This window comes from Protomyctophum parallelum (genome assembly GCF_964188405.1).
Source record: "Protomyctophum parallelum genome assembly, chromosome: 6".
In the NCBI taxonomy this organism is placed as follows: Eukaryota; Metazoa; Chordata; class Actinopteri; order Myctophiformes; family Myctophidae; genus Protomyctophum; species Protomyctophum parallelum.
In genome coordinates this window covers 36009215-36031080 of record NC_139701.1, presented here as the reverse complement: position 1 = coordinate 36031080, position 21866 = coordinate 36009215, and the positions used below count along the sequence as shown (strand labels likewise).

Below are 21866 nucleotides of genomic sequence, written 5' to 3'. Positions count from 1 at the left end.
CAGGAACGGCCCAGGGCTCGTACTGTAGTGCACTCTGTGCCACTTTACTCTGTGCTGTACTCTACTGGCCACTTTAGGTGCAGCTTTCCGTGCTCAGACATACATAATACAGATGTCACAGACACAGAGACAAACATGGATGGACACACATAGCTGATAGCTCTGTAGTGGAGCGGAGGCACCGCTCAAAAATAAACTGTTACATTTAAACAATAATAATAATAATAATACAATATGAAACACATTTTAAGTACTGCTCTTTTCTTTCAAGGTCAATAAGACAAAAGGATACAAAAACAATCTATGTTGTTAGAAAGGATGACTGAATGAGTATCTCGACTCTAATGCATCTTTCTCTCTCTCTCTCTCTCTCTCTCTCTCACACACACACACACACACACACACACACACACACACACACACACACACACACACACACACACACACACACACACACACACACACACACACACACACACACACACACACACACACACACACACACACACACACACACACACACACACACACACACACACACACAGTAGGCCTACTAAACAAAACAACCAAGAAACGGGGCAGCAGTATAATCTTCAAAAGCAGTTGCTGATTGACTAGAAGTGGGAGAGAAAGAGATGAATCAAAAAAGTGCAAGAGAGACAGAGAGAGAGAGGGGGGGGGGGGGGGGGTTTGGGGGAACCTGATCAGTGTGGTATCGACCCTGGCCAGCTGGTAGTACTGCTGGTGTTGATGGTGGTGGTGAACCGAGGCCCCACTGAGGCCCCACGGTACTTTGAAGATCAATGGGGTGGGTGGGCAACTGGGCATATGGTCACTCACAGTCTGTTTTTGGGCTTGATGCTGTGAAGGTTCAATGTCCACCAGAGCCTTTATTGTTGGAACACATCTGAAAACGTCAGCAATTAATATCCCTTCCCTTGTCATTTCAAATGTATCTTTATATATTTTAGTAGGTGTGAACACTATATCTAACACCTCTTGACCCATTGTTGTGTATCTTGGAATCCTTTCTTTTTTCTTACACCCATGACCACATACATGCTGTTAAGTAAATAGTCTAGTTGAATCGAGCAGTGAGACATTCTTGAGAAGTTTCCATGAACCTCATGATTGCTTGAATCCTTCAGAAAATGCTTGGAATTTAGCTGAAGACAATAACCCATGGTGCTCTGAAGTTCTGAACTTTAACCTGCCATATGATCATCATAATGACCTTTAGAGAATGTACATTTGCTATTTTGACCAGTTTCACTCTATAGTCTACACAGACTACAGTATAGATCAGCTGTGTCCAAGGGCACATTTTATACGGCCGGCAGCTTCATACCTGAATTGCATTATGAACGGCCCACCCAACAGTATGGGACATTTTTACATTAAAGTTTTATAACCTGGGCATTTCCCAGAGTATAATTTGTCAGTGTTCCTTGTTCCTTGTATTTCTTTATTTTTCTTTTTCTTTTACCTTGCTTGCTTGGTTACATTTGGTAATGTGACATACGGCTGAAAAAAGTCTGAGATACACGTTTTGTTCACAGCACACACCTGACAAAAGACCATTGATATTAAATATGGATATATAGAAGAGTTTAAATACGAAGGTACATTATGTAGTTGGCCCTTGGGTGTTTTAATATTTTCTAATATGGCCCCCTTTGAAAAAGGTTTGGACACCCCTGGTATAGATAGACTATGTGACAGACCAATGACCATATTGAATAAAATAATATCTATCAATTAAAACGTTCTTAGATTCGAGGTTCCACTCCAAGAGATAACACACAATGAATGCATACTAGGCTACTATCCTGTCATAATTTATTGAAATGATAAGGGTTGAGAATCAAGTCTGTGCTAGAAAAGTTATTAAGTTAGGAATATCTAGGTTAGCTCTGTGTTTCGGTTGAGATTATCTTTATGCGGCCGGTCGGTCAACATGTTATTCATGCTATAAACACAGAAATGAATAGAGCACCGAAGTCCTGACGTAACTCGCTCATCCCGACGATTCCCCTGGTTCACGGAAGTAGTTTCTCTATGGAGAATAACATGGGGTGATCTTAATATCGTCTACTATAAGCGTTGTGGTCCAAAAATAAACAAGCTGTCTCGGCGTTATTGTCAGGGAGGTGTCTCTGTATCGTTTGCAACAGTCAGTCACTCATATATGATACAGTCTGCTTCTAGCGAAAATCTAACTAATTCAGCAGCAGTAACATTAGCGTTTTCTCTCAGTCAGTTGATTCTTCATATCCATGTGAGTGAAGCGGCCGGGATGACATGTTTATTTTTCAAACACAGTTCTTATATGAATCAATCTAAAACTCCTCCTATGGTGATTTCAATGCAACTAAACAAATACATGAACCTGGGGACTGACGCCCTCTACTGAAAGTGACGTCAGACTTCGGTGCTCTATAGGGCTGTTGTTGGTCAGTCAAGGATGTTGGGACTCGGGAGACTCATGAATCTGGGGAAGAGTAGGAGGAGCCAGATGGAACACCACTACTAGTGCCTTTGGTCTCGTCACTAGTATCACAGTAATCACACAGGGACTGCTGCTGCTGCCTAGTGCCTGCCGCCTGGTGTCCACGCGGCTGTGGTTAGTTAGCCCGGAGAGGTTTGATAAAAGCTACCAAACTTTGCTAACGTTTTGTACTTAACGTGGAACACACATCGAAGCCCACCATGGGTTATCAACCATCCATTTTATCGGGACATGTTTTTTCCCAAAAAACTTTGCTGGTCGGAAAGCAGTTTTGTCGAAATTGAGAAACGGCCATCAACATCTGAGCAACTTCGTTCTTCTGCTGTGCTCCAGCGGTCAACAAATATACAACTTTGGTAAGGTGGATTACAAATAAATAGTTAGGCTTGTTTGCCATTTAGTGAACTTCCGAACTGTTTTACTTTGGTTACAGCTTGTAACATCCGACCCTTTGATCTATGCTCCAGCTGGCTTGTAGCCGCAGTTTGAGCTTTGCGGACTGTTGCTAACTTCGGAGGAAAGTTGATCACACACCGACCTGCTGACAAAGGGTTACATTTACTGCACAAAACGAATTGGATTTCACGCAGGGTTCGCTTTAGATCGCCCCCGGGCTCACATCCCACGGAAGTCCGTGGGTTCTTGTTTCTTGTCACATTGAGTAGCAGACAGTATTTTATTTAGAAGAGTTACTTGTACAAACTGTAGCGTGTACTTATTCTCTAGTCTTCAAGCTGTCATGGAGTTATTTTTTATTACGTCTTCCTACCTACCAGTACCTTGTCTTGGCTACATACATTTAATTTAAATATATTAACAGGCGCTATAATTATATTAGAAGTTATAACAAATGTATATTCAGTTGTAGACTTGGTAGCTACACATTGTAGAATGTTTTCTCTTGGATGCAAGTTTGAATTATACACAACAAAATCATCAGTTTTATATTTTGTACAGTCCTTGCATGTTGTCATCAGATATTCTTGAAAGTTTAGCCGTTGACACACTCAGTCTTGTATGTGTGAGCCAACATGGGAACAGAGCAGTTTGCCAGGAATTTATTGGCTTAAATGCCGTAGAGGTGATTCAGAGGCTTGGCATGTTGACAGAGGTGTTGAGCATGGATGAATTTGACACTCAGATGCTTTCTTACCACCTTATTAATTACCCAAGGATACAACAAGAGTAGATGAATTCAGATCAGACACATTTATTGATTTGACTTTAAACTTTAACTTACTGATATCACTCTGCCACACAGTGCGCACACATGCTTTCCTGTATGAATCTGATCTTATCTGATCGCTTTTCATCCCTGTGATAGTCTTATGGTAGTTTCCGCTTTCACCAAGCATACTGATATGAGGTGTATGACTAATTTCAAACGTGTGGCTTTTTACTTTGCTCTTAATCATCAGCTGAACACTGTGTATTCTGTTCATTTGGAAAGGGAGTGTAGTGAGCTTTTTGCATCCCTGTAGCACTTGCATCAAACTGACGATCGAGAGAGTAGTGTATTTTTCAATCTCCCCCTGGATTATACCAAACTATTCAAAACAAATGGAACATAACTTTGAAATGAGTTATTCCTTCCACTGATAAAATGTCTCCCCCCATTGTCTTTCTTTCTCCAGGTCCAAGTCAAGATGTCTGTCAGTAACCACGAAAACAGGAAGTCCCGGTCCAGCTCTGGCTCCATGAATATCCATCTGTTCCACAAGACGTCCCACGCCGACAGCTTGTTGACACAACTCAACCTGCTCCGCAAACGGAGAGTCTTCACAGACGTGGTCTTGAAGGCCGGTAACCGAACATTCCCCTGCCACAGGGCCGTCCTGGCCTCGTGCAGTCGTTATTTCGAGGCCATGTTCAGTGGCGGGCTCCGGGAGAGTCGTGACGCTGAGGTCGACTTTCATGACTCTCTCCACCCAGAGGTGCTTGAGCTTCTGCTCGACTACGCTTACTCAGCCCGAATCCTCATCAACGAGGAAAACGCTGAGTCACTCCTGGAAGCTGGTGACATGCTTCAGTTTCACGACATCATGGATGCGGCGGCAGAGTTCCTCGAGAAGAACCTTCACCCGTCAAACTGCTTGGGGATGATGCTGCTGTCGGACGCCCACCAGTGTCACAGGCTGTACGAACTGTCCTGGAGGATGTGCCTGGCTGACTTTGCTGCCCTCTACAGGACGGAGGACTTCCTCAGTCTGCCCAGGGACAAAGTGCAGGAGCTGATCTTCAGCGAGGAGCTGGAGGTGGAGGATGAAAGCCTGGTGTACGAGGCCGTCATCGACTGGGTCAAGGCGGACATGGAGCGGAGGCACAGCGAGCTGCCGGAGCTGCTGCGCTGTGTCCGCCTTGCTCTGCTTCCTGAGACGTACCTGCTGCAGAACGTCGCCTCGGAGGAGCTGGTGATGGGCCACAAGGTCGGCCGGGAGATCGTAGAGGACGCCGTGCGCTGCAAGATGAGGATCCTCCAGAACGACGGCATCGTTACAGGGTTCTGCGCACGGCCCAGGAAGGTCAGCCAGGCTCTGCTGCTCCTGGGTGGACAGACTTTCATGTGTGATAAGATCTACATGATCGACAATAAGACCAAAGAGATCACACCAAAAACAGACATCCCTAGCCCAAGGAAAGAGTGTAGTGCCTGTGCCATTGGCTGTAAGGTATGTGAAGTGTGTGTGTGTGTGTAATATAATGTATTTTCTTGCATGTTACTTAATGTACATAATGTCTTTAATGTCTATAAAAATATTCCTAATGCAGTTTCTTTCTTTCTCTTGTCTCATTTCAGGTCTATGTTACTGGGGGCCGTGGCTCTGAGAACGGGGCTTCGAAAGATGTCTGGGTGTACGACACGCTACACGATGAGTGGTCCAAAGCGGCACCGATGTTGGTTGCTCGGTTTGGACACGGGTCGGCGGAGCTCGACCACATCCTGTACGTCGTGGGAGGTCACACGTCTCTAACGGGCTCCTTCCCTGCCTCCCCGTCTGTCTCCCTCAAACAGGTGGAACAGTATGACCCTCAGACCAACAAGTGGACACTTGTGGCTCCCCTCAGAGAAGGGGTGAGCAACGCTGCCGTGGTTGGAGCCAAAAACAAACTGTTTGCCTTCGGGGGAACCAGCGTCAACAGAGATAAGTTCCCCAAAGTCCAGTGCTTCGACCCGTGCCAGAACCGGTGGACGGTACCGGCCGCCTGCCCGCAGCTCTGGCGCTACACGGCCGCAGCGGTGGTTGGCAACCATGTGGTTGTGATTGGTGGGGACACGGAATTCTCTGCCAGCTCGGCCTACCGGTTCAACAGTGAGACATACCAGTGGTCCAAGTTTGGCGACGTGACGGCCAAGCGGATCAGCTGCCATGCGGTGGCGTCGGGGAACAGGCTCTATGTGGTCGGGGGGTACTTCGGGGCTCAGAGGTGCAAGACACTGGACTGTTATGACCCGTCGACTGACTCCTGGGACAGTGTGACCAGTGTTCCCTACTCTCTCATCCCCACTGCCTTTGTCAGCACATGGAAGTACCTCTCAGCCTAGAGGAGAGGAATGATTATGGTTCTTTGGTGAGTTCACTGACTTTCTTAAAATGACATAATCGCTATCATTGTCAAGGTGTTTCTTTTGAGTGGGATTCCATCCCTTCTGTACTGTACTTTTAGCAATAATCATTATCTTATCACCCCTATGTTGTTCAGCTAAATGCCTATAACATGAATGTGGAATAGCAAACAAGAAGTGTTTTGTTTAGTTTTAGTTTTTTTAAATCAAATGACATTCAAGACACAGTGCCCAACTTGTACTTCACTGAACAGGACCCATGTTTATTACACTTGGCTGTGGAAAAGGTCAGTTTAAAATCCCCTGTAGCTGTTTTCAGGGTTGCCAGTGGTTACAGTTAGACATTATCTAGCTGCTGGGTGTTGAATAAACACGGAGGAGTCTTGGTTTAGAGTGAAGGAGGAATGTCACCGAGGCTAGTAATTACAGACAGAGCTCTACACTGTAGACTAGAGTCTCCAGTACAACAGCAGAGCTCAGTCCCTGAATGCAGTGAGCAGCGATGGTGCAGGGAATGGGATCAGGTCTGTGCTTGCAGGGCCGGCATGAAAGTTGTCAGGGTGCACTGCAGGGCAAGCCCAAGGTAGAAACTAATTGCAGATGAGTCAATACATTGAAATGTATTCCAAGATATGGTGTCATTTGTCTGAAGTGAGGCGACATATGCTGTTTAAAATGCCATTTGGTGGTTAGATGTTAGTAATTATGGATAAACAAAGGGAAATGTATACATTTTAAGTATCTGTGTCCACAACACACAACAATCAGTGCTAGTCAAAGTAATAAAACCAGATAAGAGTAAATATTAGACAGGACAGCGGGCAAGGATCCATTTCAAGCCGTGAAAAGTGATCAACTGATTTGTAACATTCTATGTCTAGGGCCCGAGGGAAAGTCTGTGTGATGAAAAGACAGGTGGCTGACTTTTCATAGCTTCATGTCATTTCAACTCTGATAAGAGATGATACATATTATTTCCTGAGGTGTATTGGCTTTCAGGCAGGGAAAGGAAAGGCAAGGGGGGTTGATGAAGATGGATAGGGTTGTTTTGACTTGTGAGTCGACTGGCAATATTAGATCTCGTTTTGTTTTCATGACTTGAAGCCCGTCCTGTGATCTGTTGTTGGCACTGATGCAATAGGTGGGGCAAAATTATTTGCCCCTCTAGTCAATTAAATAATATTCAGCTCAAACACGGCTTCATCTTTCATCACATTTGAGTTTTTTCCTTCTTAATTAGGGTAATAGTCTTCTAATGTCAAACTGTCATTCCACAAAAGCAAACAAAGCGGCATGGTGTCCTTTATTAACCTTTCTGAATGGGGCTCACTGTGTCTTCATAAAGAGTATGCTGTCCTCTTGATGTGCGTGCTATGCTACAGGTTCAATATGGTTCAAAGAGCAGTGCCACAGAGCTTCAGTCATTCAGCCAAGAAAACAAACACTGATACCGAAACTGGAGCACATGAGAAAGTGTAACCCACTGCTGTTAGCTGTGTCCTTGTGCTAACAAAGTTAGCTAGTTAATTAATGAATCTATCTATAAATGCACCACGTCTCTGTACATTTGTACGTACGTCGTCTGTAATCCACGTAACTCGAGAAACGTTCGCCCCACTGACTTCAAATTCGACACGCGTTCCACACCACCACAGGGAGTGCAGTGCCGGCCTTGAGTTGGTCGGATCCATGGTTGTCCAGAATCGCCACAAAAGGCCTCTGCCCAGGCTCTGGACAGACGCGCTTTATTCATCGGCCCATAACTAATGAACCGATCGTGATTTGTGGTTACAAAATGTATTTTCCAGGTAAAAGAAAAGACGATCGTCGGTGACAAAACACTGTGTTTTCTTTACATCCGGTTCATGTCTCGGGTCCCAGTGGACCTTAAGGGTTTTCACTGAAAAACACTGGCAGTGAGTGGCGGAAGAATGAATTAATACCTGTGAGAGACAGACGTCCAGCTCAGCATGTTTGCTACTATGTGGCTTATTTCTAACCTATGTTATGTTTTCACTTTTCAGATACATATTATTTTAGTGTGCTGATTAAGTTTAAAATGAGTAACACTGTCTGGATGTCATCTTGAATGACATCCAGACGGTAGACAGAGTAGTTCTGTAGTCAAAATCAACTGTTTGGAGGAACATGCAGATATGGGATACGGGTTAATGAAATCAAGATTGATTTATATTAAATTCATCATAGGGTAGTAGTTTTCGTTCAAAGGAAGAAGTGGCTATACACAAAAATGGAGATGTTCCCAACTTCCCATTGTTTTGGCATCTATTGTTGGGTATGCCCATATCATGGCCACGGATATGCTCTAAAAGTGGAACTATGAATTCAACAGCTGGTCTTCATCTAAAGGAAAATGGGAAAGTAATTTAAAAGCACCCCTTTGTGTGCCACTGACAAGCAGCTGGAGAGAAAAGCTGAGCGGCAGCAAATTTATGAGAAGCGGGGGGCTTATGTTTGACTTCTCCCTACAGTAAACAGCTGTATGAAGAGGAACTCCGGGCTTAGCAGCATGGGGTTCCTGGTATATACACTGCTTTCATGCTAGTTTAGATTTTTGGGCTGGGGCTACTGGCTGGGATGGAGACAGACAGGCGGGCAATGAAAGATCAAGGCACCGAATCCGTATGAGCTTTCAAGAGTTACAGTAGCAACCATCCTGCTGCCCGAGTCTTTATGTTTAATTACAACTGACATGGAAAAAGCTCAGATTTCCAGAAGCCTTGCTTGTTAAGCGGGCATCCTACCCTGTTCCTCTGACGCCACGGCACCAAGACGCTAGACTCCCTCTCACCCGTGATGGGGGGGGGGGGGGAACGAAGAGGGATTTCTGGGACTGGGAAAAACAAGAGTGAGACAGTGCTGAAGTTGGGCTATATTTTGCACCGTTTGGCAGCCATGACTAACGTTGGGTTAAAAATAGTACTCTTAGCTCCCTAGGCTCAGTAGGCTGTCAACTTTCAACCAGGGTCAGAGAGAGAAATAAGTGTGTGTGTGCCACTGTGCCTGCATCTTCATGTTTATGAGGGGCTGAAAACAGTCAGGTCTGTTTTTCCTCAGTATCCAGTAATGTTGTGAGCTGTGAACTTTATATGTGCGCGCGCGCACACACACACACACACACACACACACACAGAAACCGGCATCACATTGCTGGCATGGCCTGTCCTTTAAAAAGCCAGCCATCCTTATTCTAATTTGGGAGGAATGAAGGTATGGCCTGGGTCTCCATTAGCAATAATTTGTCAATGCCGCTTTGCGGTTGACAGGTTATATGCTTAATTTATACGTCCTCTTACAATGGTGTCGCTCACAACGCGTGACTCGTGGGCTTGTAGATCTGTTTTCTTTCTTTCTTTTTGGTACACAACAACACGGGCGTACAACAATATAAATATAAAGCCTTCAACTTGTCCAGGCATTCTGTTGGGTCTGCCCTGCTTGTTAAGTTGTTATTATGAGGCCGCTCCAGTGTTGTCGTCACCACCTCGTGTCTATCCCTGCATTACCCCAGATGTGACTAACCGCAGACTGCATGGCCAGACCAGAACCCACTGTTGATGGAAAAGTATTTGTAAATGTGAAAGTATTATGGCTTGTTTATTATGGTCTAGAGAGTAGAGATGAAACAAAGACATTTCTTTTTGACAGAGAAACCGACAAAAGCATTGGTTATTCAGCTTCATCACCTTTTTGCTTGTTGTTTTCTTAAGTTCTTTTAATATATGCTTTTTACTTTTAATAAGGTAGTTGCTAGTAATGTGTATAATACGGTAGTTGGTGGTGGACACGGTACAATTATCGTATATAGAGTGTAATATTTTGCTTCATCCTGTCTCTGCATTATTAGTTTGTGGTGGAGTGAAGGCAGACAGAATGTAATTGGAGATTCCTGCACAAAGTTCAGTATGCCCCCCCCCCCCACACACACACACACACACACACACACACACCACTGAACTATAGAGGCATAGAAATGGCTATTTAGTTGTCTACTTGTAAAGCTGCCCTTTCTTCTCTGCACCCGTTTTCACCTTCTCCATCCACTCATACATTCCTCCCACCACTCCCCAGCACACACGCGTCCAAAAGTCACAGACGCAAGCATTCTCCTTTTTTAAAGGTTTTAAAAGAAACCCTTATGAGGTGGGCGCGGTTCTGTGTGATACTAGGGTACACCTGGGGGGGGTCAAAGGTCGCTGGGGTGAAGTGGGGGGGGTGACTTCATCCCCAGACAGCTGCTGTAAAACGGAGAGGTCACTGCAGGACCATGGAGGAGGAGAAGAGAGGCCCCACAGGCCCACACACTCGATTCTAATGTTTTATTAATGTCTGGCTGTGAGGGCCACCAGCAACGCATGCTGAATGAGCCTTTTATTGTGGCATCTGTGTACAACAACTATCCCTTTCCCTCTTCTCAGTCAACCCCATCACACACACACACACACACACACACACACACTGTACAGATGCAGAGCACGTGCACATCATGCGTCTATGGTCCCCTGAGTAATCAATCTGCCACATTACAGCCCTCGGCACGGCTGCTGAAATTTGCATAAACCTAATAGAGTTTTTATTGGTCTTTTTTTCAACATGCTGAGAGTGACAAAAAAGTAAAGGGTAAAGAAAGATGCTGAAAGTGGCTGAATAATCTCCCAGACTAATTTGATTAACTCCTTTAAAAACAGATGAGCTGTCATACAGTTAGCTGGGGTCTTTTCAGAACCGCCAGCTGGGCCTAGAGACTCTTTGTAATTAATCTGCATTATGTAACATTTCTCTCTGAAGTAGCAATGGAGTGGCTGGTATTCAGTCACAGCGCCATTACTTTGTGCCCGCTGCTAGCTGCAATCCAGCACTGAAGAAGACTATTGTTGCTGTCGGCCAGAATGCTTTTATCTCCATATTTCATGTGTGTGTGTATATATTTTGTTTAAATACATGAATGCCCTAAATAGTCGCAATGGGAAGCGATGTGAGCTTGTTTGACACATAAGACATGTGCAATAGGGATGCCAGGTTGAAAGTTATTCAGTGTGACGCCTCTATAAATCATGTAATCGACCAAATTCTAGTACATTGGATCCACTATCACACAGGTTATTTTTTCCGCTTCCTGAAACGTAAGCGCTTTGGACGTACACGTTTTCCGCCCGTCAGTGGCAGATACTGTTGATTGGTAGGATTTGTCACACTGCATCAGTGATGTTATTCATTATTGCTATGCCAACCATGGCCTATTTATAAACATGAAACCCTAAAACTAATGTAAATTCATGAGGTAAATGAATGAGGATTTGTCTGGAAATACAGTGTAATTGTAGCTGGACATTAGTAAACATGATGCAGACCTTGATGGACACGAGGGACACATAAAGGATGGGGACTCTGGTGTGGGTAATTGGGTTTCTTGGGGACGCTGATGGTATGACAAAGCTAAAGGGAATAGAAATTACTGTCCTTAAGCATTGTGCAAGCACTGTGAAGTCTGCCTAGTTTCTACATGGCACTGGTGGAGAAATAAATTGCATTTTTTTCCCCCCAGGCTTTTCTTGCCTTTTATTGATATGGTAATTACAGTGTAGAGTGAGGGGAAGCGAGGACAGATAGTCAGGGAGTGACATACAACAAAGGTCCGCCCAACCCGGGAATCGAACCAGGGACTCGGATGTCAGGCCCTATTTGGTACATGCCTTAGCCACTCGACGATGTCAGATTCGGCACCCTGCTAAACTTTTATTTTTACGATATGAAACCCACGTGGTTGTGACCTACTACATGATGAACAGTACACACTTTGGAGTGTGGAAGTGTGTACATTTCTTCTCTGAAATCGATGTGACCGAGATCATAGTTTGTTAAAAAACATTGACATTTTGATTAATCGTTTGAAAAACCTTGATCTCAATATGGACCCAAATGATCATCAATATATTTTTGGTCATAAAAATGCAGCTCTCAGTTGAAGTTGTAGTACCGGCAATATCTTCAATCTATTTTCACCCCTTCCTGTAGGTGTGTGAAGAGTGGACTCCGGTGGATTCCACTGTGTACTTGTGCCCCCACACTGTATCCATGCGTTCTTTGCTGGAGGCATTTTGTTCTTGCCATCAAACAAAAGTCTGTGGGTTGGTAATTATTTTCTTGTGTTCCAGTGATGTTGAAGCCAGCCAATCTGACCACATTCCCATATGGGGGAGAAAGCTAACGACGTGTGTGCGTGTGTGTGTAGTGTGTTCCAGTCATTTCATGTTTTGTCCTGCACAGCTGCTTGGTCTGGTGAAGGTCACAGACTTCACGATGGGAAGAAATCCTATGGTTATTATAGTGCATTAACACGTTGACTGCGTTTTAAATTAATCTATAACCCCCTTTCCCTGTCGATGTTTTCACTAACCTTTGAAGAATTACGCCATCACAATTGTACCTCCATTTCACGAAAGTCCGCCTGAAAATAGTCCCCATCGTTTGTGTTTGAGTTGAAATGTCCACCACCGCAGCAATCCGAAACAACAACACAGAACAGAGCGAGATGGATGCAGCCATTACACACCGTAGGCAATGCATTGAGCCTCAATTTCCCAGAAGCCCTAGGAATCGAGCATCTGTGTTTTTCTTTTTCCCGTTATGTGATCCAAACGTGTGACGTGTCACGGATGTCTGACGGAAACCTTAAAAGTTATCAAAACGGCGAATTAAACAAAACAAAAGTCGGGAATGTCGTGATCCGCAGTCAAACTGTTAAGTGGAGTAGGCTGGAAACACTGTGTACATTTGAGGTTAAAAAAACTAACAAAACAATGTCTTTATCCCTCCATGCACTTGCATGCTTATTAAATTCCATGATTTCAGTGATTTCAGTAGAGAAAGCCAGATATGTAGCTAGATGGAGCATGGGCTATATGAAATATGTAACGGCATGGTTAGATAAGATTTGGATATCTGACAATCCACAAATATGTGCTGTGGATAGGAACTTACAAGCAGGGACCGAGACTGTACTAGATTTTCCTGCTTACGGCTACCTCTCTGTGTTATCTATACAATGTATGTGTTCTTTTTTGATATGGTTGAGAGCTGAACAACCTTGCTGATACAACCCAGGGTTCTGTCAAACTGACCGTGACCTGGCTGGCAACTTGGCAAGTAATATGAAGAGACTGTTTTACAGGCTGGAGCTCATCTCTGGTGACAGTGGTACTCTTGTTGTGTAATGACTGAGTCAAGGTTGGATAATGGCAGTCAGGGAAGGCCAGGGAAGGTGCTATCTGATGGTTATTGAACTGATGACAGTGAGGCTGTTTGTGTGTGTGTGTATTGCAACTAAATGTGATGCTTGATGACCACATGAATCCTTTGCGTAGCTATTCCGAAAAATAAATAAACTTTTGAATTACAAAAACGAAAATGGCAGATCTACAATCTCACAAAGCAACACGTGACGTTGTAGATTGGCTATTTCCGGCGAAGATATTTAGTATAATGAACGGGGAAGGAGCCTAGGCTAGTATAAAGCCTGTGGGAATCTGATGAACTGAATATAGGGTTTCAACTTTAATGACACTTTTCTAGACGTTTAGATTTGTGTATTTACCATTAAATGTGTGTATTTACCATGTCGTGATGTAACTCCAAATATTGTCTATTTTGCTCCGTTGAGAAAATTTGAAATTATCCAAAATAGTCTCCTTCACAAAATCACTCTTTTAGCACATATGCAAATAATGCAGATTCTGCCAATATGCAACATCACAAACGTCAACTGTGTTCTTTTATATTTCCTGATGATTTTACCGTTTGAAGATCTGGATATGCAAATCCAGTCCACATCTACTTCCGAATACAAATGGAAAAATCAACACAAATTGACGTCTTTCTTTTTAAAATGCCTTACTGGGTTTTGCGATGTTATACTGTATTGTAACAGTATTTGGTTTCTTTGCGTTGGTATGTGCTAAACGAGTTACTTTGAGAGCTGTTTTACCGTAAAATGTAAATGAACCAGGAAACTATTTTAGATCAATTTCTAATCAATAGAGTAAGATATCTCACCGATATTTGGAGTTATGTCATGGCACGGTGACTATACGACCGAAACCGCTAACTAATGTCATTGCGCCTCAAGTGGTTAAATGAGTTGAGATTGTGCAAGTGTCAAGTGAATAGGAATGCAGGTATACTGTACATTGAGTACACATGAAAGGATTGAAAGCCCTCTCCCATGCAATGGAGCCATATACTGTCAATATAAAGCTGCTGCTCACAATGTCGTGGAGTGGAGCAGAGTGGATGGGTATTTTAGATGTCTGATATCTGCATTAGATTAAAATGGCAGTATTTTAAGAGGAGCAGACAGACACACGCACACACCTTCACAGAAGTAATCAAAGCTTCCATCGCTTTTGCAGAGTTCTTTTTTTTATATATATATTTTTTTTATCCCACGATTTTGTAACCCATTTTTCACCTGTGTCAATCATCTAATGTGATCCTGGGCTCTACACAACCTGGGGAGAGCAACGGACTTAACTCATGCTTCCTTCATGCTTGAGTGTCCAAGTTGCTCCTTTACACCTGACAGGGGGGAGTTTCCCTGATTGGACGTAGCGCGTGGAAGGAACACGTTATTCCAACCAGTTCTTTTCCCCTCCATCAGGCGCCCCGGCTGGCCAGGGGGAGGCAGTTTAGAGACCAGGATTACTGCATGTTTTTGTGAGGGTACCTACCCTAGGGGACACGGGGAGAACATGCAAACTCCACACAGAAAGGCCCTTTCGCCAACCCCGCCTCGGGTATGGGCACTGATGACGTGGAGGAGGAAACATGCCGCCAGCACCCACAGCGCCCCGAGCGGGAATCGAACCCAGGACCTTCTAGCTGTGAGGCGACAGCACTACCAACTGTGCCACCGTGCCCCCGCTTTTGCAGAGTTCTAGTTGGATAGTTATAGAGTTTTTAGTTGAATGGCTAGTTTTTAAATGTGTCAGTACTCAACAGTAACTGTGGCAGAAGCTTGCCACAGTGGAGGTTTAGTTATATCGGCTGGCTTAGACAGCCATGTTAATGAGAGCTCATTAGGCCGACCAAACAAGCCCCCAGCAGAGACAGGCTATGTCGCCTCTGTCTGCCTCAGGATGGAACACACACACACACACACACACACACACACACACACACACTCTCTTAATCTCACTCACACACGCACTCTCTATTAATCTCACTCTCACACACACACACACACACACTTCATCTTTTCTGGCAGAATCTCATTGCTAGCTTTTGCATCGTTAAAATATGCAAATGAGAGATCCATTTCATGTCTCCTTTTCTCTCCTACCCCAAAAAAGATCTGTTCAGGCATTCCATCTTAACAGCAGGGGAGGGAAAATTAGATGCTAAAATATCTCTGAGGCCACAGAGACGGGATAGGATGAGAGAGATTCTAGCTCTGGTAGCCAAAGAATTCACCACAACGTATGCAGTGCAGAACATGCGCTCAACACATTTAGGAACTCCAAATTGGATGCTAATCAGCACTGAGAATAGAGAACTGAACCCCCCCCCCTAATGTACAATAAATATTGTAGTAAGTAAATGCATTATAATTCAGGTTTTGGAGTATCCGTCCTTCCGTTGTACGCACATCACCTAGAGATTTATCTCTATCCACTAAAAGGGATATTTATATTTATATCTTAATGACATAAATGGTTAGAGCTGCCTAATCCTGCATGCCTGGAGGACTTTGGCTAAATACTGCCCATTCCTAAGGCATTATTAATGCTATGTGGGTAAGCCTGATAATGTGGTATGATGATAAGCTGATCTGTAAATCTGAATGTCTACATTGCTCTCTGTTCTATGAGCATGTCCAGGCTGCCCTACGGTCATGTGGTCCGCCTTCACACAAATCTGAAGGATTCCCATAGAGTGGCTCTTCAAGAGTTCTTTGCATGCCTAACGCCATGTTCTTTCTCTCTCTCTTCCCAGATCGGACAGCAGTGATGTCTGGAATGCAGGCATGTGTCTCCCTCCGATGGCTGTGGAATTCTGCATGGGTGTGGAGGAGAAGACGGGGGTAAGGAGGGTGTTCCTGCTGGCTGTCAGTACAACCCAGCATGAATCGCATGTCCTCTGCATTGCAGGACCAAAAGACACAGGATCTGGGAGACCCTCAGTGACTCTGTGACTACAGGCCCTGTGTCTCCTTGCCCGGCCCATACCCCTGTTCCGGCCTCTCCCCACCTGATCTGTATCCTGATCATGTCTCCTTGTGGGAAACTGTAAGCTATCAACGTTGGCTGTCACTTTCTTACCTTTTTAAAATGTTATATTTTGACACTGTGTTGCGACAAAGTATGAATCGGGTTTTAGTTGTTCAGACCTTCTCTTCCTGGGGCTAACAAACTGAGGGAAAGAACTGACCGTATCAATCCAGCACAGTTCAACTGACTGTATAATCGCAGAACATCAGAAAAAGAGTTTGAGACTCGTCGAACTCTGGAAGGACGACATTAGTGTTGTCACTGACTCATTTATGATGGCACGAGGATGCCATTTTGTTTCATTTTGCGACCAATGTTAAAATAAAGACATGCATATACTTGTGCATTGTTGTGGCTCATGCTCTTCTCCTGACACTGGCCGCTTTTCTGTTTCTCAGGTATAATTTACTTGGACTGCTGACCGAATACGGCCTTTGCCATGCCTCGAATAGGCAGAGGCAGAGATTTCTGGCTAGTGTATGATTTTGTGCACAGAAGCAATCTTTGTCTCTGTATTTTTAGCAGTTGGACGCAAACGTCCCTCAATTTTGGTCAACTAAATCTGTATCTTCTTCCTTAAGTTAAAAAACTTGGCAGAGAGAATGTGACCCATGATGATTAAAAAGAAGATTCATTTCTATTCTAAGTCACGATGTTGCTGCAAATCATGTCATTTTTTTCCTGTGTTTTGTGTCTCAGGGTTATATATAGTTTATGTTGTGTATAGATAGACATTGTCTATTTGCTCAAAGTAGGCTAACCTAGTCTTTTCTGTTATGAAAATGACCTCAAAGCTCATGTTTTTTTTTATGTATATTTTCTGTGAATGTACAATTGTTACACAAGTTTTGACTCCATTTTTGACTCCAAGATTGCTCCATTTACAAATTACACTAATCTTTTAAAGATATTTCCAACCACTGATTTCTCATGTCCAAGCTACAGTTTAGATGCTGTATGAATGCCATGTACATTTATCAAAAATATTTTTTTCCAAACATGCATGCACATTGCACACACAACTTACAACACCCTCCCAACTTATGTGATATTCTGGACATTCATGGCAATTGGACCAAGTCGAAGCCCCAACATATTTGTATTTATAGTTTTTCTCTCTGCATTTGTAATGTTAATACAAACCTTTTGTGTATAGTATGTACGTTTTGTAATTAATTTGTAGTAAACCTTTGATTTGCACATAATTTGTACAAAGATCTCCTTTTTGTCTTAATTTTTGTATCATTGTCATGGCCCATGCTTGGCCAATGTGAATAATCAAAGCATTTTTGTAGCAACATTTTCTGAGTGCATAGGTTCTGAAATGTCTTTTTTAATGTAAACTATTGATTTTGCATCACCAAGTTATTGATGAAATGTTACTTCATGTTGCAATAGACATGTCCATTTCATGCAAGTTATAACTTGTCAATAAACCATCTGCTTGGAAACGGATGCTCTGTTTGTCCTGTTGTCCAAATAATGAGTTGAGCTGTGTCACTAAAACATCTTTGGCAGCCATATAATCTCAGAGGTATTTATTTTTCAGCATGCTTTGAATACTTTCCAAAACAGGAAAAAAAGAATAGTGGGTTCTTTAACAGGGTCCAGGAAAGATCTTTTGAATTATGGACCCTTAAGAATTTGTTTCAAATATCTTTATTGTGAACAACACTTTGAAGTGCTTTGCGCATTTTCCTTTTTTCAAGGAGAAATGATGAAGATGTTCATGTTCAGCGCCGCAAACCCAGAGACTGCGTCCAGGGTTTCCATCAGGACCAGTAGCCATACGTGAATTTGTGCACAGTAATGTAACGCGTGCTGATGCAAATACCTATAAATTTAGTCAGTCTTCTAACTCTTATTCATAGTTTCACTTCAAATGAAACGACATGAATTGTCCTTGGAGATATAGAGATAAAAGGAGACACTATTTTTTCTCAAAAGTAAATGTTTTGTTGACCTGCAGGCTGCAGACAGTTCTGCAGTGTTACCTGCCACTGAACAGTGAAATGTGATGAAACGCCCTTCCTTCTGCCCTAGAACAGAGACACCGCAAGGTGCAATTCAGCGTAATGGGTGATTATGCGGTATGGGAACTGTCTCCGTCTCTTCCCCTGGCCTGGCATTTGCCACACAGACACGTCACACGCACATATACACACATTGAACACATCATTACCCTCAAATCTCTGAGAATGTACTGATCCTGTTCTGTGGCACTCAGGCTCTATACCAATTCATACCTTTCATTCTTCAGTGTCTAGGTTTTCGTGAGAAATGTCACCCTACAGACAAAGAGCAAAATGAGGCGTTGGCAAAAGGAAAGCTAGCTGGCACATTCCTGAGTGCAGACTGGCAGAGAGAGAGAGAGATCATCATTGTGTTTTTTTGCTCATACAGTATCAATGGGCCAACATCCATCTCTAATAATGGCTGGATATCATGCAAACCCAGACCCAACTCTCTTCTATATTTTATGCATCCATTTGTGCACTTTAAATGCATTGCAGCCAGGCTCTGACTGCCTTTGAAAGTTGACTTGTCAACTGCCATTGTCTGCTGCATTACAGTCACCCAAATTTATGTTGTCCAAGCCAAGGAGTCCAACTAAGAACCCAGTATGCTGTTGTCAGCTTTTGGTTTGATGGTTAATGGGTTGTTGTTTTGTGCTTGTGTGGGCTAAATATGGTTTTATAAAATATAGCGAAACAGCAGATGTCAGGGAAGGGAGGAGAGGACAGACAGAGAAGGAGGATTGCGGCCCAGACATGGACAGTCTGAACCTGTGTGATTGAATGCAGAGCAAACACTGCAACTGGGTGGCAACAGTAAATCAAACACCCGAGTCTGGTCTGGGTAGACATGCAGTATTAGTTTATGGAGAGTTGAAAATAAACTCGCAATAGTATTTTGGCCAAAATCGTGACCAATTCTTACATTTCGTTGTCTCATCCAGTTCTCCCTGCCATATAACATTCCCCTAGACTATTTCCCCCTCAGTGTCCACTGTCAAACAGTTGTTCTGCACCAGTGGAGATGTGGTACTTGGGGTTGTTTAGGAAAGGGTGAGACATCGACCCAAGCTGTGCTGCATGGATGGATGGATGGGATGCAATGGTGTGTGTGCGCGCGTGTGTGCGTGTTTGTGTGTGTGTGTGTGTGTGTGTGTGTGTGTGTGAGTGTGCACGCGTGTGCGGGCGTGGGCGTGTGTGTGTTTGTGTGATAAGAAAGTGTATAAAGAAAGCAAGAAAGGAAGGGAGCGGCATGCTAGGGAGATTAATTATGTCATCGATACTGGAAATGGGCAGTATGGCTGTCTGGACTGTTTTGCATCTTGTTTGCAATCTGTGCTCTCAATTATTTGAATGTCAAATAGTCCTATCTTACATATTGTATGTTTAATACCATACGGTGTTGAATGTAATGTAGAACGTGATGTGCAAAATGTGGGACTAGCGAAGGGACTAGCGAGCAACAGGTCCAGTGTGAACTGCATGTTACTGGCTATAAATTATATTAAAGCGCTTCTGTAACTAACACATTACGTAAAATCTAGAAACGGTGCTCTGAAACGGCCACAAAATGGTGACATAATGCAACCGCATTGTTAAATATTTTTCAAAGCCAACCCGAAAGAAAAGAAATAACACATCAAAGGATCCTTTTAATTAGATGTACACAATAGAGCAGCTCAAAACCTTCCTCTCATAAGCCATGACATCATGCCTGCCAGAGGCTATGTGTGACCAGTCAAGCATGTAGACATGGTTGTGGCAGTACGGGCACATGGAAACATCAAAGTTTAATGTATGGATTTTCAAAAACAATGCCGATATCTATGCATAAAAAGATGAAACACTTCAGTCTGAAAAGTGGGACCTGGCACTGGACAGAAGGACGAGCAGGCCCAGTCAATGGGGCCTATTGTTATGCAAAATGTGCAAACCCAACAATTCCAAACACATTCAGCCAACACACAATTAAACCACCGTGCATAAATAGACGCTTGAAAGTCGGCCGAAGACAAAAGAAACCCAGAATTCACCAGAAAAAAAAGAAAGAAATAGTGAGAGAGGGAGGGGAATAACAGGAGATAGAGGACAAACCGCCACAACAATCTGGACTGATGAATGGATTTTGAGTGTGTGTGGGTGTGGGTGTTTGCTCTTGAGTAAATGTTTAGTGCATGTGTGAGTGTGTGCGTGCATATGTGTGTGGGCGGGGGGGGGGGGGGGGGGCTGCAGGGCATGTGTCCGCATACAAGGTTGAAGTTTGTGCATCTGTGTGTGGTAGAGAGGAGGAAGCAGGGGGGGGGGGCAGTTCTGCTTCTGGTTATCTCCCAAGAAAGGAGGCAGCGAGCTGGAACGAACACCCCAAATATTGGCGTGTGTCTGCTGGCCTGAGAACCCCACAGCTGTGGCCCCTGAAACCCCCCCCCCCCCCCCCTTTTTGCCTGCTCTGGCTAGGGACAAAAACCCCTTGATTAGGTCTTAGAATGGACCTTCACTCACCTTCCCCAGGGAGGGAGCCAGGCAGACGCCTCCGCTGGCTGGACAAGGGAGCCCCACAGGGAGAGGATCGATGCACACACATTATGGTCAAATCAAGGGCCGATCCGTCCAGACAGGCCTTTGCTTTCAACCATCAAAGGGGTTAATTAGATAGGCTCAACATAGGTTAAATCAGCATTGATAATCTTATCTTCCTCTACTGAGGACTACCTGGAAAGGTTTTGTTATTATCAGTTATGTTATTCTTTGTCCGCAGTGCATTGTGAACAAATCATATTATGGTTAATAAGTAATGCCCTTCCCTAAGAAATGGTTAAAACAGAGGACATGGTCAGTAAGTATAATCAGCTATGTTGAGCAATGGATGGAAAGGGGAATGCATCCTGTCAAGCCTGGTAAGGATTTGGACAAAGGCCTAGGAGATTTACACTTGTGTTTGTGACTCTCTCACTCGGACGGAGATACAGCAGTGTACGATAGCTGTATGTGTGTGTGTGTGTGTGTGTGTGTGTGTGTGTGTGTGTCAAACCACAGCAGTCACCACAGGCTGCTGGCTCTCTTGATGAAGACACTGGCCTGAATTCCTAGGTGAGACTGTGGTTCTGTGTGTGTGTGTGTGTGTGTGTGTGTGTGTGTGTGTGTGTGTGTGTGTGTGTGTGTGTGTGTGTGTGTGTGTGTGTGTGTGTGTGCGCGCACGTGCGTGTGCGTGTGCGTGTGTGCGTGTGTGTGTGTGTGTGTGTGTGTGCGCGCGCGCATGTGTGTTTTATTTTCTTGCATGTTGTATGTGTGTCTGTTTGTTCATCCCCAATGTTTGTCTCTGCTTATGTCTCCCCCATCTTTTTTATTTTATTTATTTAACCTTTATTTAACCAGTAAAAGCCATGTCTGGCTGGCCGGCCGTCTGGCCGGCTGTCTGTCTGTCTGTCTGTCTGTCTGTCTGTCTGTCTGTCTGTCTGTCTGGCTGGCTATAGCACGGAAAGAGTCAACAGTCT

General features: G+C 43.9%; 1 protein-coding gene across 2 annotated transcripts; it reads left to right on the top strand.

Moving 5' to 3' along the window:
- The first annotated feature begins 2576 nt into the window (after nucleotides 1-2576).
- On the top strand, nucleotides 2577-17808 carry enc3 (ectodermal-neural cortex 3). Of its 2 annotated transcripts, XR_014569400.1 has the most exons (5): nucleotides 2577-2865; nucleotides 4144-5178; nucleotides 5307-6079; nucleotides 16086-17079; nucleotides 17113-17808. XR_014569400.1 is itself a non-coding variant. In XM_083767648.1 (4 exons), the coding sequence occupies exons 2-3, from the start codon at nucleotides 4156-4158 to the stop codon at nucleotides 6051-6053; spliced, it is 1770 nt and encodes a 589-aa protein (XP_083623774.1). In that variant the 5' UTR covers nucleotides 2577-2865; nucleotides 4144-4155; the 3' UTR covers nucleotides 6054-6079; nucleotides 16086-17808. The 2 variants fall into 2 exon arrangements, 1 of the variants encoding a protein (XP_083623774.1); XM_083767648.1 differs by having other exon boundaries at nucleotides 16086-17808.
- The last annotated feature ends 4058 nt before the right edge of the window (nucleotides 17809-21866 follow it).